Source organism: Capsicum annuum, chromosome 1, assembly GCF_002878395.1.
Source record: "Capsicum annuum cultivar UCD-10X-F1 chromosome 1, UCD10Xv1.1, whole genome shotgun sequence".
Classification (NCBI taxonomy): domain Eukaryota; kingdom Viridiplantae; phylum Streptophyta; class Magnoliopsida; order Solanales; family Solanaceae; genus Capsicum; species Capsicum annuum.
The window spans coordinates 159,213,046-159,232,205 of record NC_061111.1 but is presented as its reverse complement, the minus strand read 5'-3'; the positions used below and the strand labels follow the sequence as shown (position 1 = coordinate 159,232,205).

General features: G+C 35.2%; 2 protein-coding genes across 2 annotated transcripts; one reads left to right on the top strand and one right to left on the bottom strand.

Moving 5' to 3' along the window:
- Positions 1–223: 223 nt before the first annotated feature.
- LOC107840612 (acyl transferase 4) lies at positions 224–4,157 on the top strand. Its single transcript, XM_047398542.1, has 4 exons — positions 224–413; positions 545–1,084; positions 2,929–3,412; positions 3,510–4,157. The coding sequence occupies exons 2-4, from the start codon at positions 635–637 to the stop codon at positions 4,007–4,009; spliced, it is 1,434 nt and encodes a 477-aa protein (XP_047254498.1). The 5' UTR covers positions 224–413; positions 545–634; the 3' UTR covers positions 4,010–4,157.
- A 378-nt stretch (positions 4,158–4,535) lies between these two features.
- Positions 4,536–18,806, bottom strand: LOC107840621 (PSME3-interacting protein). The gene is made up of 7 exons (XM_047398553.1): positions 18,486–18,806; positions 18,289–18,363; positions 17,570–17,627; positions 17,396–17,451; positions 13,054–13,116; positions 12,896–12,964; positions 4,536–4,890 (listed from the first exon to the last, which is right to left on the bottom strand). Exons 1-7 carry the CDS (start codon positions 18,543–18,545, stop codon positions 4,591–4,593), a joined length of 681 nt encoding a protein of 226 aa, XP_047254509.1. The 5' UTR covers positions 18,546–18,806; the 3' UTR covers positions 4,536–4,590.
- Positions 18,807–19,160: the final 354 nt, after the last annotated feature.

Below are 19,160 nucleotides of genomic sequence, written 5' to 3'. Positions count from 1 at the left end.
TAATATTTGTACACATTTAATATATTTTTAAAACACAAATACACTGTTTGAACAAAAAATATTGAGTTCAACCGAATCCATATCGGAGCTTCTAACTCCACCCCGGATTTTGATGGATGGAATATATGTGATCTCCGTATAGCTAAGTTATACATGTATATACAATTGTCACCTAACTAGGAAAGAAACAAATACATGTAAATAAATAAGAGAAGCTTATAATATTAGTGCCTTACTCCCCAATGTCAAGCCAAGTTTCAGTTTCATAGACTTACAAGACAAGCAAACTTCTGGATTACTTCAACCAGCTATATATTGGATTTTGAGACCACTATAAATCTCCCACTACGCTGTTACTATGTTAAGATAAAAAAAATATACAATTTCCTACAGTTAATTTGCTAACAATTGAGGTGAGGGTAGCTCCATTTTCTTATTTGTTATACATTTCTTTATTCATTGAAGTGTTATTCTCTTTGCCTTTTTCTCATTTCGAAAAAAAAAAAAAAACAAGATTTGACTGGCCGGTTTTCGTTAATTCCAGGATTTATCTGAATTTGAAAGCGATTACTTAGTAAGTGTTTGTAGCAAGGCTCGATCCCCTTAAGTCCGTCGCAATTAGAAGGGGACAGGCATGGACTTTCTGGTGACTAGAAGGGATGAAGGAGCCAGTTTCATAAAGCCATCAGGACAAACTCCATGTGGTGTGCTTGATCTATCAGTCATAGACAGCTTAGCAGTCCTTCGATGCAATGCTCGTACACTGCACGTATTCAAAGGAGGAAATGCTAGTGTCATTCGCGACGCATTTGCAAAAGCTTTGGTTCCTTATTACCCATTAGCAGGCCGTCTAAAACTCTCAGGGCAGAGTAACCAGCTGCTTCAAATTGAATGTTCAGGTCAGGGAATTTGGTTTGTGGAGGCTTCTGCTGATTGCACTCTCCTTGATGTCAACTACTTGGATGAAGCTTCAGCTTTGGATGACACTACTTTTGATAAACTTCTACCTCAGTTAATTCATTCTAACTCTACTCCAATTTCCCTTGGTCGTGACTCTTTCATGGACCCATTGGTGCTTGTGCAGGTAAACAACCACCCATAGTCATATACATTTCAAACAGATGCTGTTTAATGGTACTTTAATTAAGGAAAAGGGTTACATTTGTCCTTCAACGCGCGAAAAGAATCAATCTTACCTTCTGTTATTCTTCCCATACAAAACAATCTATTATTACTCGAGTGACTCAAATATACCCTTGTTATTAAGACTATTCAAGATGGACATCAAATCGAACTTATAACACTGACATTTTAATGAGACAGACATCATGTGCCGAAAAATTTTACAATGAGAGGGTCCAACCAACATTAGTTGTGTGACCCTCCATTGTTCTTTTGATACTTGAATAATGGACCCATTTATTTACTTTTTCATGCCACCCACCACCCCACCCTTCCACCCCCTCTTTTTCTTAAATTTCCTTAATTCTCTTTATTTTTAAGCAATGCCCAACTTATAAATAAACAATTAAATAATTGATATATTTAATAATAAATATATTTTTTGTTTGGGACACCTTTAAAACTATTGAAATTTAAAAATACATGTATTATTTAATATTCTTAATTAAGAACACAAACTAATTCGTGCTTGCAGTCACTTTAGCATATAAATTTATTAGATAAAATTGTTTTAATAAATATAAATTATTTATTTAGATACATTTGATAATTTATAACTTCACTAGAAAAAACTTTCTTTGTAATTGCAAAATCTAAGGTAATAAACAAAATCATAAATATATTTTATTTAGAATATATCAAAATTGACCAAAAAAGTAAAGAAAATATTGTACTTTTCGATGTGGTCAGATTTTTTTTAAATATTTTATATTTGCTCTAATTTTTGATAATATGTTTCAAAACTATATAAACTGGGATAACTACAAGGCAAGGTAAAGCGGGTTCAAGACCTTACTTTAAAAAATTGTGGGGCGGGGGGATAGATGGGTTATGGGGTGGGATTTATATAATAGTAGTAGTAGCAGTAGTAGTAAAAGCTAGTAATTAAGTGAAACTGAAAAAATATTAGGATAATATAGATAATTTAATACTATTTTCAAAAAAGCTAGCAAATCACCATAGAATTTTTGAGTCAGTGTGACATTAATAAAAATAATGAAAAACAAGCTATATTAATATTGATAGCTATAACGGAGCTCGTTATTTTATCAAAACATGTGTTTATTAATATTTTTATTATTAAATACATTAATTATTTAATTGTGTATTTAAAAGTTGGATATTGATTAAAAAAATTAAAAAATAAACTAAGAAAATGAAAGAAAAGGTGAGGTGGAAGAATGGGGTGGTGAATGGCATGAAAAAGTAAATGAATGGGTCCACTATCCAAGTGTCAAAAGAACAAAGGAGGGTCACACAACTAATATTGGTTGGACCTCTCCCGTTACAAAATTTTTCATGATGTAGCATGCATGGCCCAATCCATTATAAAGAAGCTCATTTTGGACAAAAAGGAGGTGTTCTGAAATTATCCAAGGCATTCCAATTAGTTACAGGCTTATAGTATACATTGTCCTCCTTGGTAAATAAAAGTGGTCGGATTCGTTACTCTCATTTGAACAGAGGAAGTAGTATATATACGTATAGAGAGAACTAGGTGGGCGGGTTGTTTAGTTGTGAAAAAGTTATCCCGAGATAATTAATCTCGAGATTAGTTATCCCACCATGTATATAGGATAACTTATTCCACCATTATGGTGTAAATGGTAGGATAAATAATCCCGGTACTAGCTAATACCTTACACCAAACATGGGATAAAACAATCCTTCATTTTATCCGGAGACTATTTATCTCTTATACCTCACACCAAACGATGATATGATTGTCATTGTCATGATGTGCAGGTAACTGAATTTAAATGCGGTGGATATGTTATGGGACTTACTTTCTGCCACTGTATATGTGACGGACTGGGCGCTGCACAATTTCTAAAAGCAGTGGGTGAGTTCGCTAGGGGAGTTGAGAAACTGAGCGTTACACCAGTGTGGTGCAGGGAGTATCTTCTTCCTTCTCCATCAACACAAAAAGAATTTGCAGATCATGAGACCAAACACAGCTCGTCAATGCGACCACCACTCACTATTCCAGTCCCAGATCAGCAGCTGGAGCATGCAAGTTTCGACATTCCCATGGATGAGATCAATCAGCTCAAACACCAAGTGATGCAAGAGTTGAAAATAGACAAAAATGTGTTTTGTTCCTCCTTTGAAATTGTAGCTGCTACTTTGTGGAGGCACCGAACTCGAGCAATTCTAAATCTAACAGATGACAAGAAGAATATGTCCAACTCCTCGTCAAATACAAGCTTTACTATGGCAGATAATGCAGGTCAGGGGCGAAGTTACAGCCAGTGAAAGATGGTCAACATAACTACATACATATTTGAACATCCTTGATGAAATTTGTGATTTTGTCATTGATGCAGGTGATGATGAAGTGAAACTGGTGTTTTTCGCTAATTGTCGGCAACTGGTGTCCCTGCCAGAAGGGTTCTACGGGAACTGTTTCTTCCCAGTGACCGTGACGGCATCTAACAAAATAGTGGCGCAAGCCTCTCTTGCTGAAGTGGTGAAGCTAATCAAAGATGCCAAGGCTAAGCTACCAGCAGAATTTTCTCAGTGGCTCAATAACAAGACCAACAAATGTACGAATGATGTTCAATTAAACGATCCATTTGCACCAGGGCCTGGGGTGGGTTATGACACATTGTTTATTTCAGAATGGGGACGATTGGGTTTTAATGAGGTTGACTATGGATGGGGCAAACCTATGCATGTGATACCAGTACAAGGGTCTGCTGTTATACCAGTAGGCATTGTTAGCAAACAGCCGTTGCCCAAAAATGGCATTAGGCTCATGACTTGGTGCGTCCACAGCCACCATCTGCCTTCCTTTCTTAACATGATGAAGAGAGGATCACGATGATACTCTAATTGACTAAAAGTGCACTCATTAATGCACGTGTACTTGTGTGAAATAATAACGTCATAGTTGTTTAACTGGTGTAATTGTGTGCTTTGTGATCCATTTTCACAATTATATCCAAATTATGACTGAAATATTTGTTTATCTACTGACAAGATGCTTGACAATTGTCAAACAAGGCTACATGTTTTTGGAGAAACACAACTCAAGAGGGAGTACCAACTAATCAAACTATTGTGCGGACAGCCCCAAGTTTCTTGATAACAACTGTCTTTTAACTGTTATGTTCTACAGTTCTAAGAAGTGTACAAAATCCTAACCAACTCATTGGCTTCATCCTTTCTCCAAAGATGAAAAAACCTAACCAACAAAGACCACTATTTAAACCATACTACAAAAACCACGGTATCTTTTAAAGAAATTTAATATTGTGCGTACTTGAAGAAAACAGCTGGTGATCTACATGGAGAACACACGAAAAAAGGATGTGACTCTGAGTTCGGCTTTAGTTGCTGTCTGCACATGGTTAAACCAACACAAAATTCTCATTGATATATATAGAATATATTAACATGCCATGGTCAATCATCATCACTTTCATCACTATAGGAAACCAAACTACTTATTGTAACAGGTTCATGGTTGTCACCGTTGGCAGTAGATTTTTTCGCAAATCTTTGAGATTCTTCTGTTTCAGATTTGGATACATCATCGACGTCTGATGAAGGCTGTCTTTTATCATCATTGGATGTTTTGGTAGTTGTCAAAGAAGAGTCTGCAGTTACCAGATCCATCTTAGCTTTCTTTGCTTGTGGCTTGACTTTGACAATCATTCCCAATGGATTAGCCGGTGGATTCTTCCTCTTAATTAATGTCTGCTCCTGCATCAACCAACAATGCAATGTGTTACATCTTGACAAATATTGTTTCATAACGACTCTGACATACACCACACAAAATTCATTGCCAACTATAAGCCCAAATTGGTCATGTAATAAGTACTCCCTTTCCCCATGTAGAAGGGCATAGTTAGGCAGCGCCAAATGACTGAGAAGTACAAGACAGGAACCCTATGTCCAAAGAAAAATGTGAAACATAGAATGTATGCAGCAAAACTTAGCATTCATCTAAAATTGGAAACTAAAAAAGTAACCTTGGGTGCTGCTGCTTTAAGTAAATGATTTATTTAAGTCCATATAGTAGAAAAGTGACTGACAACAAACAGTAAAAAGGGATTTAATCTTGTCATGCCTAACAAGCACCAACACTCACTCAATTGGACATGAAAAGGCTGAAACACAAGATATTCGATGTGCTCTGGTCATTTGATTTTATGTGTTCAATGGGATGTGTTAATACAAGAAGCTCTATTAAGAAAACTACAACAACATACCCAGTGTAATCCCACAAGTGGGGTTTGGAGAGGGTAGAGAGTACGGATATATACCTTATCCCCACCTCGTGGAGATAGAGAGGTAGTTTCTGAAAGACCCTCGGCTCAAATACCACATATCAAAGTCAGTAGATATGTGTGCCTAATATGGTCGAGTTGTCTGGGATTTAGGGAGGGGAAGTAGGCTGCATACTATGTACCTTTGTACCTGGGAATGCCCTTTTGCGCCATGTCAAAGGCCATGAGCATTTGGAACTCGGTGATCAAAAGTGTGAGAAGAAGCTAACTAGATGGAAATCTCAATATATCTCCTTAGGAAGGAGAGTCACTCTCATTAATTGTATTTTGGATACTCTCCCAACATACATGATGTCAGATTTCTCATTCCCGATGGAGTGATACAAAGATTAGACAAGATTAGGAGAGATTTTCTGTGGGAAGCGATTAAGGAAATTACTCTACTGTTCAACATTTGGTCAAATGGAACAAAGTTTTTGGGAAAAAAGCAAGGACGTTAAAGAGTAAGGAATCTAAAACGACAAAGCAAGGCACTCAGAAATTCTCTAAGTGTTCCAAATGTTATTTGTGTGGAGAAGAAGTTGAGATAGTTAGGCATCTGATTTTACAGTGCATGATTACAACTCAACTCTTCAACAACAAGAAGAACAACATACCCAAGTGTATTCCCACAAAGTGGGGTTTGGGGAGGGTAAAGTGTACACAGTCCATACCAATACCACTACCACAGATGAAGTAGAGAGGCCGTTTCTGACCCCCGGCTCATGACAAATAACAGTATAACAAGCAGGAAAAACATAAAAACAAACAACAAAATGGGGTAACACACCACACCACTAGATAATAAAAGAAACAAGACACCCACAGAGCAATACTATGAACTATCTATCCGAAATCCCAAACATCACCAAAACACCCTAAATAAGAAACTACAAGAAACATGCATAACACTATGACTACAGGTATATCGACAAACAAAACACTCCTCCCTACAAATAGACGCACACCGATCCACTAACCCTCTACCCTAATCAACGTCCTCCACACCTTCCTATCAAGAGTCACGTCCTTTGTAAGTTGTAACTGCTCCATGTCATGCCTAATCACTTCCCTCCAATATTTCATTGGACTACCTCTACCCCATCTAAAATCATCCATGGCAAGCCTCTCACACCTCCGAACTGAGGCATTCGTGCACCGCCTCATCACATGCCCAAACCATCTCAACCTCACTTCCCGCATCATATTTTCCACTGAAGCCAGTCCTACCTTCTCTCGAATAATCTCATTTCTAACCCTATTCCTCCTAGTAAGTCCGCACATCCATCTCAGCATCCTCATCTCTGCCACCTTCAACTTTTGGATGCGGGAATTTTTAACTGATCAATCCTCCGCTCCATACAATATAGTCAGTCGGACTGCCACTCTGTAAAACTTACCTTTAAGCTTAGAAGACACCTTTTTATCACACAAGACTCCTGAAGCGAGCCTCCATTTCAACCTCCCAGCACCGATACTGTGCATGACATCCTCGTCAACTCTGGAGGATCTTTATCGGTCTCACGGGTTTGAGTGGGCAATGCCTAACAAAATCACTAACCTTCTTTACAGTTGGGAAGAAGTAGATGTGGGAGCTTCCGACAGAGACAGATGGAGGATTGTCCCTGCCTGTATCTGGTGGCAATTTGAGACGAAAGGAATGCAGATATATGGAGAGCAAAAGTTCTGATCTATGGAAGATCAAACTGAACTATATCAAACTTTTTAGTCTTTGGGGCAAAGTGCAAATAGATGTACCTAGAGGATACTGTATCAATTACGGAGATCCTAGGTTCTTGTTAGGTTTAGATTCAGTTATCCTGTTATTTTTTATAAGTTGTAGCTTGTAAATATGGTTTCACTTTCCAATACTACTGTTGTGGATCCGTGGAAGTCAATTAATTAAATATTTAATTATATTTTAATGGTTTTATTTATTATTCTAGAATAGGGTTTTATGTGTCCTACTTTCATAAGGATTAGACTTATTATAATAGGATTTTATTTTTCCTACTTTCACAAGGATTAGACTATTGATGTAATACTCCTAATTAAAGGAGGTTTTTGGCGAATAAATCAATAAGTCAAATTGCAGAAAAAAGCAAGAGATTGGAGTTCTCTCTTCCATTGAACTCTAAGGTTTCAGCCTCCCATAAACGAGCTGAAGAGATCGGAGTTCTCTCTTCCATTAAACTCTAAGGTTTCAGTCTCCCTTCAACGAGCTGAATTTCTATATAGCCCTGAGAATCGATCCTTCCCCCCCAAAAAAACTAACAATTTGGTATCAGAGCCTAACATAATGGGCGATGAGATCAATTTCAGATTCCAGGAAGAGCGTGCGATTACAGAAACCCTAATGGACTCTAAAATTGCAGCAATGGAACAACGGCTCTACGAAAGAATTGTCCAAGTCATCCAAGAACAATTGTCTAGCCTGAAAATTGGATCTACAAAACCAACAATCCACATACTTGAGTCGAGTAGCGCCCCGACAATTGGCAAATCAACAATTTCTTCTACCAAAGGCAAAACATCGCCTATTCAACTAGCCGATCAAAATCATCCAACAAGTGGTAATTCCCGTTCAACCGTACCAGCGTATAGAAAGATAGAATTTCCTAGCTGTGAACAATTTTTTGAAAGTCAATATACAAAGGAAGCAGAAAAGGTTGAAGTGGTTGGGTTTCACATGATAGGAAAAGCAGGGTATTATCAACTTAAACAGGCAAAGGGACCAATGAATTGGGAAGAAGCACAGAAACATTATTTCCAGCGATTTGGACCTAGTGAAAGTAGCAACTCGGTGGACGAATTAGTCACACTCTGGCAAACTGGTAAAGTTAAAATCTATCGGCGTCAATTTCAAGAAAAGTTGGCTAGAGCTGGAATTGGATGATTCAGTTCACACTACTCCCTGGAATTCGAGTTTGAGGACAAGTTCTTTCAACGTGAGGGGAGTAATGTTGTGGATCCGTGGAAGTCAATTAATTAAACATTTAATTATATTTTAATGGTTTTATTTATTATTCTAGAATAGGATTTTATGTTTACTTTCATAAGGATTAGACTATTGATTTAATACTCCTATTTAAAAGGGTTTTTGGAGAATAAATCAATAAGTCAAATTTCAGAAAAAAACAAGAGATTGGAGTTCTCTCTTCCATTAAACGAGCTGAAGAGATCGGAGTTCTTCCATTAAACTCTAAGGTTTCAGTCTCTCTTTAACGAGCTGAATTTATATATCGCCCTGTGAATCGATCCTTTCCTCAAAGAACCTAACAACTACCTAAGTACTAGTTTTAGTCTAATAATATAAGCAAATGTTACCTTCTCAAAGGAAAAAAATGCAAAATCAAAGAGGACATAGTAAATAATTTAATTTAAAAAAAAAACTGAAGAGGACATAGTAAATAATTAGGAAAGAATTACTAAAATTCAGAGAAAAGGAACAGTAACAATAGTCAAATAACGTGATAACTGAAGCACAAGAAACATCAGGTAGTAGCATCTATTGAAGGACAAGAAACTACGAGAATAATGCTACTGCCGTTAACTCTCCTCCCTGATTTCTTCTCCATTTCAGTCCTCTAGTTCACTCCAAATTTTCTGCTCTTTAAAGCATTTTGCTTAAAATTTCCTTCTCAATTTCAGTCCCCTTGTCTTAGTCTCCTATGAGAGCTGTAATAACCTTGTGGACATCCATTAACTAGGATTAAGAAGCGAATTGTGGAGATAAAATATTTTACCACCCAATCCATCTATCACCAAAATTCATTTGCTTCATGAATTTTAATAAACATGGCCAATTAACATGGTCAAAAGCCTTTCCCAAATCAAGCTTGCAAGCCGCACCTTTAATCTTTCTTTTGAATAAGTATTCCAGGCATTCCCACTTGTGGGATTATACTAGATATGTTGTTGTTATATTCCAAGCATTCATTAGCTACCCTAGAAGCATCATCAATTTGCCTGTCTTGAACAAATGCATTATGGTTATCTCATAGCAACTTCGCAATTACTTTCTTAATTTTTTTAGCCTTTCAGCCATGAACTCTACAAATATTTTATAGACAGTGCCAAGTAAGCTAATTGGCTTGAAGTCCTTAACCTCCCCTACCCCTTTCTTCTTAGGAACTAAAGCATTAAAAGTTGAATTAAGGCTTCTAGTGAAAGTGCCCTTCAGGTAGAACCAGTCAACTGTTCTCCACACATCCTCCTTGATTATTACTAATATATGTGTGTGTCATGAAGCAGGGAGCTCTTGGTTGTCCTCCCTGCTTCCACCTGCTTCAATCCGTGATTTTACTATATCACCACCTAATTAATTATTATAAATTATTTAAATATTAAAAAATTAATATTATTTAATAAAAAAAGTAAATAATCATTATTACTAATATATATAAGTGTCATGAAGCAGGGAGCTCTTGGTTGTCCTCCCTGCTTCAGCTGCTTCAATCAGTGATTTTACTATATCACACCTAATTAAGTATTATAAATTATTTAAATATTAAAAAATTAATATTATTTAATAAAAAAATAAATAATCATTATATTAAAAAATTACTATTATTTAATAAAAAAAAGTAAATAACCATGTATGATATTTTCGCTTCAGCTGCTTCAATCCGTAATTTTACTATATCAGCCTTAATTAATTATTATAAACATTTACACATTCAAAAACTAATAATATTTAATATAAAAAATAAATAACCATTTATGACATGTCTACTTCAGCTGCTTCAACTTGTGATTTTGCTATATCACCCCTAATTAATTATTATAAATCATTAACATATTAAAAAATTAATAATATGTAATTAAAAAAGAAAATAAACATTTATGGCATGCCTGTTTCAGCTGTTTCTATCCGTGATTTTAGTATATCATCCCAAATTAATATTTATAAGTCATTTACTTAAAATTAATACTCCCTCCATCTCATTTTATGTGTCAGTATTTCCTTTTTTGTCCGTCCCAAAAAGAATGTCATATTTCCTTATTTGGTAACTATTTAAAGACACAATTACACTTTTATCCTTATTGGTCCCACTTACAAGGGCCCACTTAATTAAAAATAATAATAGTACATTGTTTTAATGAAGGACAATTTGGTTAAAAAACATCAAGTCTTTACTTATTTCTTAAACTCCGTTTCCGGTCAAATGGCGACACATAAAATGGGACGGAGGAAATAATATTTAGTAAGAAAAATAAAAATAGATATTTATGACATGTTTGTTTTAGCTGCTTAAACCGTTATTTTACTATATCACCCTAATTAATTATTATAAGTCATTTAAGTATTAAAAATTAATAATATTTAATAAGAAAAATAAAACAGACATAAAATGATAAATTAACTCTTGATACTTTATATTAACTTGGCATTTTATATGAGATCCACTTAAATTTTTTTCACGAGTGTTTTTTAATAGAAATGACAAGGAGATAGTATTATAAATTACAATAGCTAACAGCTTAAAATATCTAAGAAAATATATTAAAAATATAATTGATTATCTAAATTTTATTTGTCACATAAATTGAGACCAAATGAATATGTATAAAATACTATAAATCACAGTAACTAACAACTTAAAAAAATTTAAAAGATATAAATATTTGACGGACTCTCAAAATTATATCAGTGTCACTTAAATTGGAATGGAAGAAAATATATTATAAATCACAATAATTAAGAACTTAAATTATTTTAAATATATAATTGACTATCAATACCATAAAAGTTTGGATAAGGAGAATGACATATATTAATTGCAAATTACATGAAAAATATTATAAATTATAATAGTTAACAGTTTAAAATGTCTAAAAAAAGTTAATCTGTTATATATTTTAAAAAAATACGTCAAAATATTATAAATCACAATAATTAACAACTTAAAAAATTTAAAATATGTACAACTTAAATTATTTAACGACATATAAAAAATTTAATTGATTCGTCAAATACTATCACACTCACATATATTGGGACAGAGAGAGTCACATATATTATTTGAAAAATAATAGAAAGTACTATAAATTGCCATAATTAAAAAATCAAAATGCGTAGAAACTTTATATAAAAAATTAGTTGACTCTCTAAATTTTATTAATGCATATAAATTGAAATAGAAACAGCAAAATATATTATCTGAAAATTATGTAAAAGGATTATAAATTTACAATAATTAATAACTTAAAATATTTAAAAACAACACGACAATTTAAAAATTATATTAAAATTTTCATTGACTTTCCAAATTTCATCCATGTCGCATAAATTGAAATAACAAAAGTAACATATTAGCTACAAAATTATAAATAAGTATACATCACAATAATTAATAACTTAAACTATTTAAAAAATCATTCAAGAAATTTAATTAACTCTTAAAAATTTAACGATATCACATAAATTAAGACAAAAAAATAATCTATGTTGGGCTCGTGCTTGCATGGGCTCCATGCATCTAGTCTTCCAATATGTATGGAAAAAGAACAAGTTAAAACTATATGGCCCGGGTGCCTTGACCCCCTGGATAACTTGTCAACTGTTTCCACCTCCTCCATGGAAAATGGTCTCGGGATCCATTCTGTTTCCTCCTCGGTTAATTTTTTAATTCCCTCTTCCAGCCACAATGGTTTCCGACTTTTAGACTTAAAAAGCGGCTTCTCATAATGCTCACCATGTGATCTTTAATGAGTTTTTCATCCTTCACCAACTTCCCCTCTATCATCATTTTATCAACACTATTACATATCTTATGTGCATTTGCATGTCTATGAAATTTTGTTGTATTCCTACCTTGTTCAACCCATAAACATCTGGATATTTGTCTCCAACTGATCTCTTAAGCAATGGCAATATAATCCAATTATTTAATGATAGAGATTATTTCAGAATCATCATACTCACTATTAAGGTATTCTTAATCTTTGTTGCCCAATATTTGACAAGATATTCTGAATTTACATACCTTGCTTCCCAGTACTTAACAAAAGCTATTCTGAGTTTCCAATTTTCTATCTTTTTTAACAATTGACACATAATTTTGCCGACTTCCAACTATAGCTAGTGAAGCTCTATAGAACTGATAGATGATGAGAAACATGCACGCACCGGCTAAGCGAAACATCAGCCTGACCACCCTAATTGCTTTGTCATTTTTCAACATCTATGAACACCAGTGGTATCTCATTTTAGAGAGACATGTATGAAATCATTAAAAAGAAGTAAAATTGCTGATACATCATCAGATAAAAGGCCAACAATCATTTTGATATTAGTGTCTTCTAAATGTCACATCAATTGACCATTTATTACTATCTCATTGGGCGAGATGCTGATAAAGCAGTGGCTAAGAAAGAACAAACCATGAGCATTCAGTGCTTTTATCAAGGCATGACCTACTAAATAGACTAACCTGGACTTTAGGAATTGGAGGCATCTCCTTGATTTCCTTTACAATGGTAGACTTTGCAGCAACAGCAGCCTAAAAAAATGCAAGAATAAGATCAGCATTCTCCATAGCCCCTAGAGAAATCTCTCAGGCAATGAAGTTGAACAATGACACTAAATTACTTGAAAACTTCGCAGCTGCTCAGCTTCTTCGTCAGCGACTTGCTTCTCATATTCTCTCCTTGACTAAATGAATCAAAGATTTGGAAAAAAAGACTATCAAAGGTATGACCCATGCATAAGTACATCCATGTTATGTTCACATACAAAGAGAGAAACAGACAGACGTCAGTATATGTACACATACGCAAATGCATTGATCAGAGAAGAGATCAATGAGTCAGAGAGCATCAAATAGTTATACCCTTTATCTTCTGATGCAAATAACTGTAGCTAATGTCATCTTCTTTCAACTGGTTTTTCCATTGTAAAAATAAAAACAGTGGGGTTCACCATCATCCAAGTGTTATCACACATAAGGATATCAAGAACACACTAAATAAGGTTTTCCTAACTAATAAACAAAATAGATATAGTAATAGACATATACATATAGTTTCAAAAATGGACATATACATACAAGTAAAACCAAATTTCCACATGTACTACAAAAGAATGTAATCATTTGATTTTTTAAGAACTTAATCATTTTGGTACATAGAATTGAATAACTCTACAATTCTACACAAAATAAATAGTGTCATAGAAAGCAACAAGATAAGAAGCTCAAGTAAATACTGGACTTTATAAGTGTATCAACACAACTCCTCCTTGATCCTAACTATTGGTATCGCCTATGTAAGACCCTGCAAATTTTTCTAGTCGTTAAGGCTCTTTAAAGCATGTCAAGAGAAGCTCCAACACTTAGAAAATTTCAGCTAAGTGTTAAGACTTAGTCTATTTTAGCCTTCGAAAGTTGGCGTTCTTATTTCGTGACCTTTACGTCCATAAAGGTTTGATATTTAAGTTAATCCATGCTCAAGGGGTTCCCGGATGAGTTTCGAATTTTTCGGACCTCGTGTAGACCAAGTTCCAATTCCCAAAACAGTGGACCAACGCGATCTGGCGCGCCACATCGCCTATCGCGTTGGCCAATACTTTTCCGGGACTGCCAGTCAAAAGTACTGAGGCTCAACGCGATCATGGCGCGACGCGTCGGGTATCGCGTTGATGCCATCGACGCGCCGCGTCGACCAGCGCGTCAGTACCCAGTTATCAGTCATTAAAACAGCCACGACCCCAGGGTTATTTCAGTCTTTTCCCCACTCTTATATAACCCTATAACACGAGATTCAGCTATTGTTTACCCACATATACGAGTTTTCTCTCAATTTTCCTCAAGAACACACTTAGGGTTTTCAATTGAAGATCCAAATTCAAGAAATTCCACCGTCAATCTTCGTAGAATCAAGAACTAAGGTATGTTAGATATTGATTCTTGGGTTCCTTTCACCCAAGAAGTTCAAGAATCCTTTTTAAAATTATAAAGTTTGTGTATTTATGAGTTTTCATGATTTATGTGAATTGAAGTTCATGATTATGTGTTGTTGAGTTTTAATTCATGATTTAGACTGCAAGTTTCAAGAATTGATTCTAGTATGTGGTGAATTTCATGATATTCATAATAAACCCTACAAGATGGATGTTGATTGATGTAACTATGTTAATTGAGTGTGTTGAATGTTGTATGACCAAAGTATGCTCCCCATATGTTTGATAAAATGCTTATATGACGGAAATAGAGCCATTATAGCATGTTGACAAGAAATCCCCAATTGTGTATAAGTTAATGCATGCCAAGTGTTTGTTGAAAGGCCTTAGTGAATGAATTATGATATGTTGCATGCATTCCTTATTGAATGAATTATGAGATAATAGTATGCACTCCCTATACATTTACATGTTTAAGACTTCCAAGTGCTTGAAGAGATGCCTCATTGATTGTGTTGTGAATGACAGCCTATTGCCATGTTATGTATGAGTTGTCCTGTCTTGTATTATTTATGTTATCGAGTCCTGGGGGTATCTATACCCTACAAATTAGTTGCTTGTCTAGAGCCAGTGTCAGTTTCACGATAATCTCAGTCATGCCATGATTAGTAGTACTCTCAGTCAGTTACAGAACTCAGTAGAACTCAGATAGTTACAGAACTTGGGAAATCTCAGTAATCTCAGTATCAGTAGCATTCCAGCTTCAGTTCAGTAATCAATTCAGAACTCAGTAATATTCCGCCAGTCAACGGAACTCAGTGAATCCAGTTTAGCTTAGTCAAACAAGTACGATCAGTAACAGTTCAGTCAAGCTTAGTATGATCTAAGAAATCAGTTCAATGTCTTTCAGTTGGGAGTAGGATTCAGCACCGAGCGAACCTAGGGATGGGGGCTCACCCGCTAGATAGGACTGAGATCCCTAGAAGCAATTCCTAAGTTCCAGAACTACATAGCCAGCGTAGGCATGAGATGTCACCCGTTAGATAGGACTGACATACTCCGGGATCACCCGCTAGAATAGGACTGATCTCAGAGGTCACCCGCTAGATTAGGACTGACCCCATAGCAATTGTCTTTACCCGTGGCACAATACTGACACCCTTCTAGCTGGGGTTACAGGTTGGACCCCACTAATTCAGATTCGAGGCATGTCGGTTAGATGACTACATCCCACAGTCTCATTTTTAGAATCAGTCTCAGTAAAAGAACTCAGCTCAGTAGCTCAGATCCAGGACTGTTAGATACAGTCACTCATTAGCATTATCAGTGGACTCAGAGATCACCCGCTAGATAGGATTGATCTCAAATACAGTCAATTAGTATCAAGTACCAACAGATTCAGAGATCACCCATTAGATACGACTGATCTCAGATACAGTTAATCAGTTTTAGTAACCTCAAATATCAATATCAGTAGATTCAGTTATTCAGTATCCCAGCATTAGTAAACTCAGATGTCAGTAAATCAGCATTCGGGACTCGGTATTCAATCACTACGATTTCAGTTATAGTTTATGCATTCATGCATGAATCCTCATTCAGCATACTCAGATTATTTAGTCAGTATAGTTCATGCATATGAGCCCTTGCATTCAGCCTTACCCCATCTAGCATACCAGTACATTCTCACGTACTGACGCATACTTTTCTTTTGCGCTATGGTGTCTTATACCATAGGTTCAGAAGCACGGGATCTCGAGCACCCTTAGCAGTTCAGACTCAGTCAGCAGCAGCAGACTTAGCAGTGAGTCCTCATCATTCGAGGATGGTTCTATTATTTCATTATATTGCATTAGATTCAGTATTCTTCAGTAGATGGAGTTAGTTGGGGGATTGTCCCATCAAATCCACAGTTCAGACAGTTTAGAGGCTTTCAGACAAGTTGTTCAGACAGTTGTTTTAGTTTTGATATTGTTAAACTTTATTCAGTTTTATTTTAGTATTGAACCTTATGGAAAGTTTCCGCCAGTTTTCCGCATTTTTCAGTATATTATGCAGTGCTCAGTTACAGGTATCAATTAAGGTTTAGCTTGTGATCCTTCGGAATTATGAGCACCGTGTAGCATCCGGGGTACTAGACTCGGGGTGTTATAGCCTACCAGAACCTTCTACTTCTATGGTGTTCTTTCCTTTAACATTCACATGGATTCCAAGATATTACCCTTTTAAGATAATTTATTACACCTTTTAAGATAATTTTTCACGACGTTATGCCACGTTCACCTTGTTCCTTTTAGCATATTTATCATTATAGTATCACAACGCTTGACAAAAATAATGTGCATTTTGGCACTCTAGGACATAGCTATGTCATTTCTCAGCAAGCTAGCTCACCCCTAGGCTACAAGCTTGAATGCTATAAAACAACAACATCACACCCAGTATAGCAAGTGGGGTCTGGGAGAGTGGTATGTACGCAAACCTTACCCCTACCTTACGAGTTAGACAGGTTGCTTCCGGTAGAACAAGCTGAATGCTATACATTTCAAGCAAACTTCTCATATTCTACCCCCTATAATTAGTTTTTGTATCTTATGTCAATGAGATTGAATCTAATTTTTTCTACTTTTTTGACTGTATCTCCATTGTACCAAGCCATCCGCATATATACTACAATCAACAAATCTTAAATAGTGAATCATTAACATACATTTACACTCTGCAAAAAGAGAGGTTCTTACTTGGAAGAAAACTTTAAGGAACCTTAAGCTGATATAAGCAGCTGAATTTTGAGATTGTCATTAGATAATAGTCACTGCTCATGTAAACATTATATCTCAAGTTAGTTAATTAAATGAGTCCTTAAAGCAAGAAAAGAAAACTTATCCCATCAAATGTGACAGAAAAACGTGGAAAAGACACAGCATGTGTAGCTTATCTATTGAGTACAGGACATTATAGCAATGCCTCAGCATGCACAGGTTATCTATTAGTGGTATCCCAGACAAATATAAAGAACTTAACAACATCTAACCATTTCAAGCTTATCTAGAAACTCAGTCTCGTCCTCATCCAAGGCTTTGGGTGGTCCTGCAAGAACATTAGGAGATACATTTCCAACCAATTGTAAGTAAATTGTATAAAGAAAATGAATAATCGTAAGGCGTTACACAAGAAACCAAAAAAAAAGAGAACCTCGATTACTCACGGTGTTTAAATCGTTCATTAAATTCAGCATCTTTTTTGTCCTTGTTCTCCTTCAAGATCTGTGGTTTCAATAAAAATTACAACTCAAACAGAAGATTTGAAATTTGAGTGCACATACATACCACAAAGTAGAACACATGACCCAGAGCTACTTTCACACAAAAGACCGAAACTCGAAAGGATAGTCGGTGAAAAGGAAAACTAACAAACATTGTATTGTTATTCAATTAACTGAGCGTTAGATACCAATTACTAAAATATTTGCCCCAAGACCAAGTTTCCCGTGACATTTATACTAGGAAATCTCGATACAGTATGTACGTATCCCGCAAGGATACATGCACTTTCTTGCTTAAGTTTAGTGTATCTTGAAGAATTAACACAAATTTCACAAGTATCCACACACATTTGGGATGAGTAAAATAAAGAAAACATGTAACGTGCTCCCTTAGTTTAATTTGTTTGTCTGGTTTTGACTTGGCATGGAGTTTAGAAAGTAAAAAAGACTTTTGAATCTAATAATCTTAAACTAAAATATGTAGATTATACCAAAATGACCTTTAATCTCGTAATCATAACCACGTAATGTGGAAAGAACTAACAGAAACAAAACTACATATTTTTTGAACGGAGTAAAAAGGAAAAAGTAATAGAAAAAAAAAATGATAATAATATGTAGATGGGAAGCAGATAGAGGAAGAAAACAGAATTAGGTAGGACCTCAAAAAGAGGGCGATCTCTCTGAGCAGTTCCGTCTTCAACCCGAGCACCTCGAGTGTTCTTCAGTTGTGCCAACTACAAAACAAACAAACAAACAAAACGCACGTTTAAGCAAATAACATTCATTCGACTCTTGACTCTTGTGTAGAGAGGAAAAGGGGGGGGGGGGGGGGGGGGGGGGGGGGGGTTAGGTTTACCTGTTCTTCGGAGACAAAATTCATCAACCGCACGGGAGGTGGGAAATCTTCGTCCGCCATAATTGAGCTGTTCAATGAACTGTGTGTTTTCCCCTTTCTTGTCCAATTTCAATCCCTAATTGGACCTCTTTTTTAACTCTTTAGTTTGCTAATGATGGAAGAGAAAATGAGAAATCAATGAGAAATCAATAATCATACTTATGTTCTTTTTATTTCTCATTCGGCATCTTATATTTATATATTGATATTGAAACTCCATCAATCTGTATTTTTAACTGCGGTGGATTCATTTCCGAGAAAACTCTGGAGTCTCGATCAATAATCATATTACTAAAGTAATACTTTTCTTTGTATTTTTAGTAAAAACTTACATATACGCATTATTTATTAAAAAATAAAATAAATATTATTCAACTATAATTAAATGATAAATTTTTATACTTGAAGTGGATTCAGAATTACATTGAATGGGTCAATTTTGCATTAAACCCCTAATATTGTTAAACTATGAATTTGGATCTATTTATTAAAATTTTAATAGGTTTTTAAATGTAATTGAAGTGCCACAGCCCCTCTGTAGTAATGTAAGCTAAAAACAACTTAAACTAAACAATATAGTTTATTAGATAAACAACTTTGGGTCACATTGTTGTTACCGTTAATCAAAGTTAACTT

What these genes read in the sequence shown, in the direction of transcription:
- LOC107840621 (XM_047398553.1), bottom strand. Translation starts at nt 18,545, where the DNA reads ATGGCGGACGAAGATTTCCCACCTCCCGTGCGGTTGATGAATTTTGTC. An exon ending in TTCTAGATAAGCTTGAAATG is followed by an intron (nt 13,117 to 17,395) that starts GTTAGATGTTGT and finishes TGATTCATTTAG; the next exon opens with TCAAGGAGAGAATATGAGAA. An exon ending in CTCCAATTCCTAAAGTCCAG is followed by an intron (nt 4,891 to 12,895) that starts GTTAGTCTATTT and finishes TGGTTGATGCAG; the next exon opens with GAGCAGACATTAATTAAGAG.
- LOC107840612 (XM_047398542.1), top strand. Translation starts at nt 635, where the DNA reads ATGGACTTTCTGGTGACTAGAAGGGATGAAGGAGCCAGTTTCATAAAG. An exon ending in ACCCATTGGTGCTTGTGCAG is followed by an intron (nt 1,085 to 2,928) that starts GTAAACAACCAC and finishes CATGATGTGCAG; the next exon opens with GTAACTGAATTTAAATGCGG. An exon ending in TACTATGGCAGATAATGCAG is followed by an intron (nt 3,413 to 3,509) that starts GTCAGGGGCGAA and finishes TCATTGATGCAG; the next exon opens with GTGATGATGAAGTGAAACTG.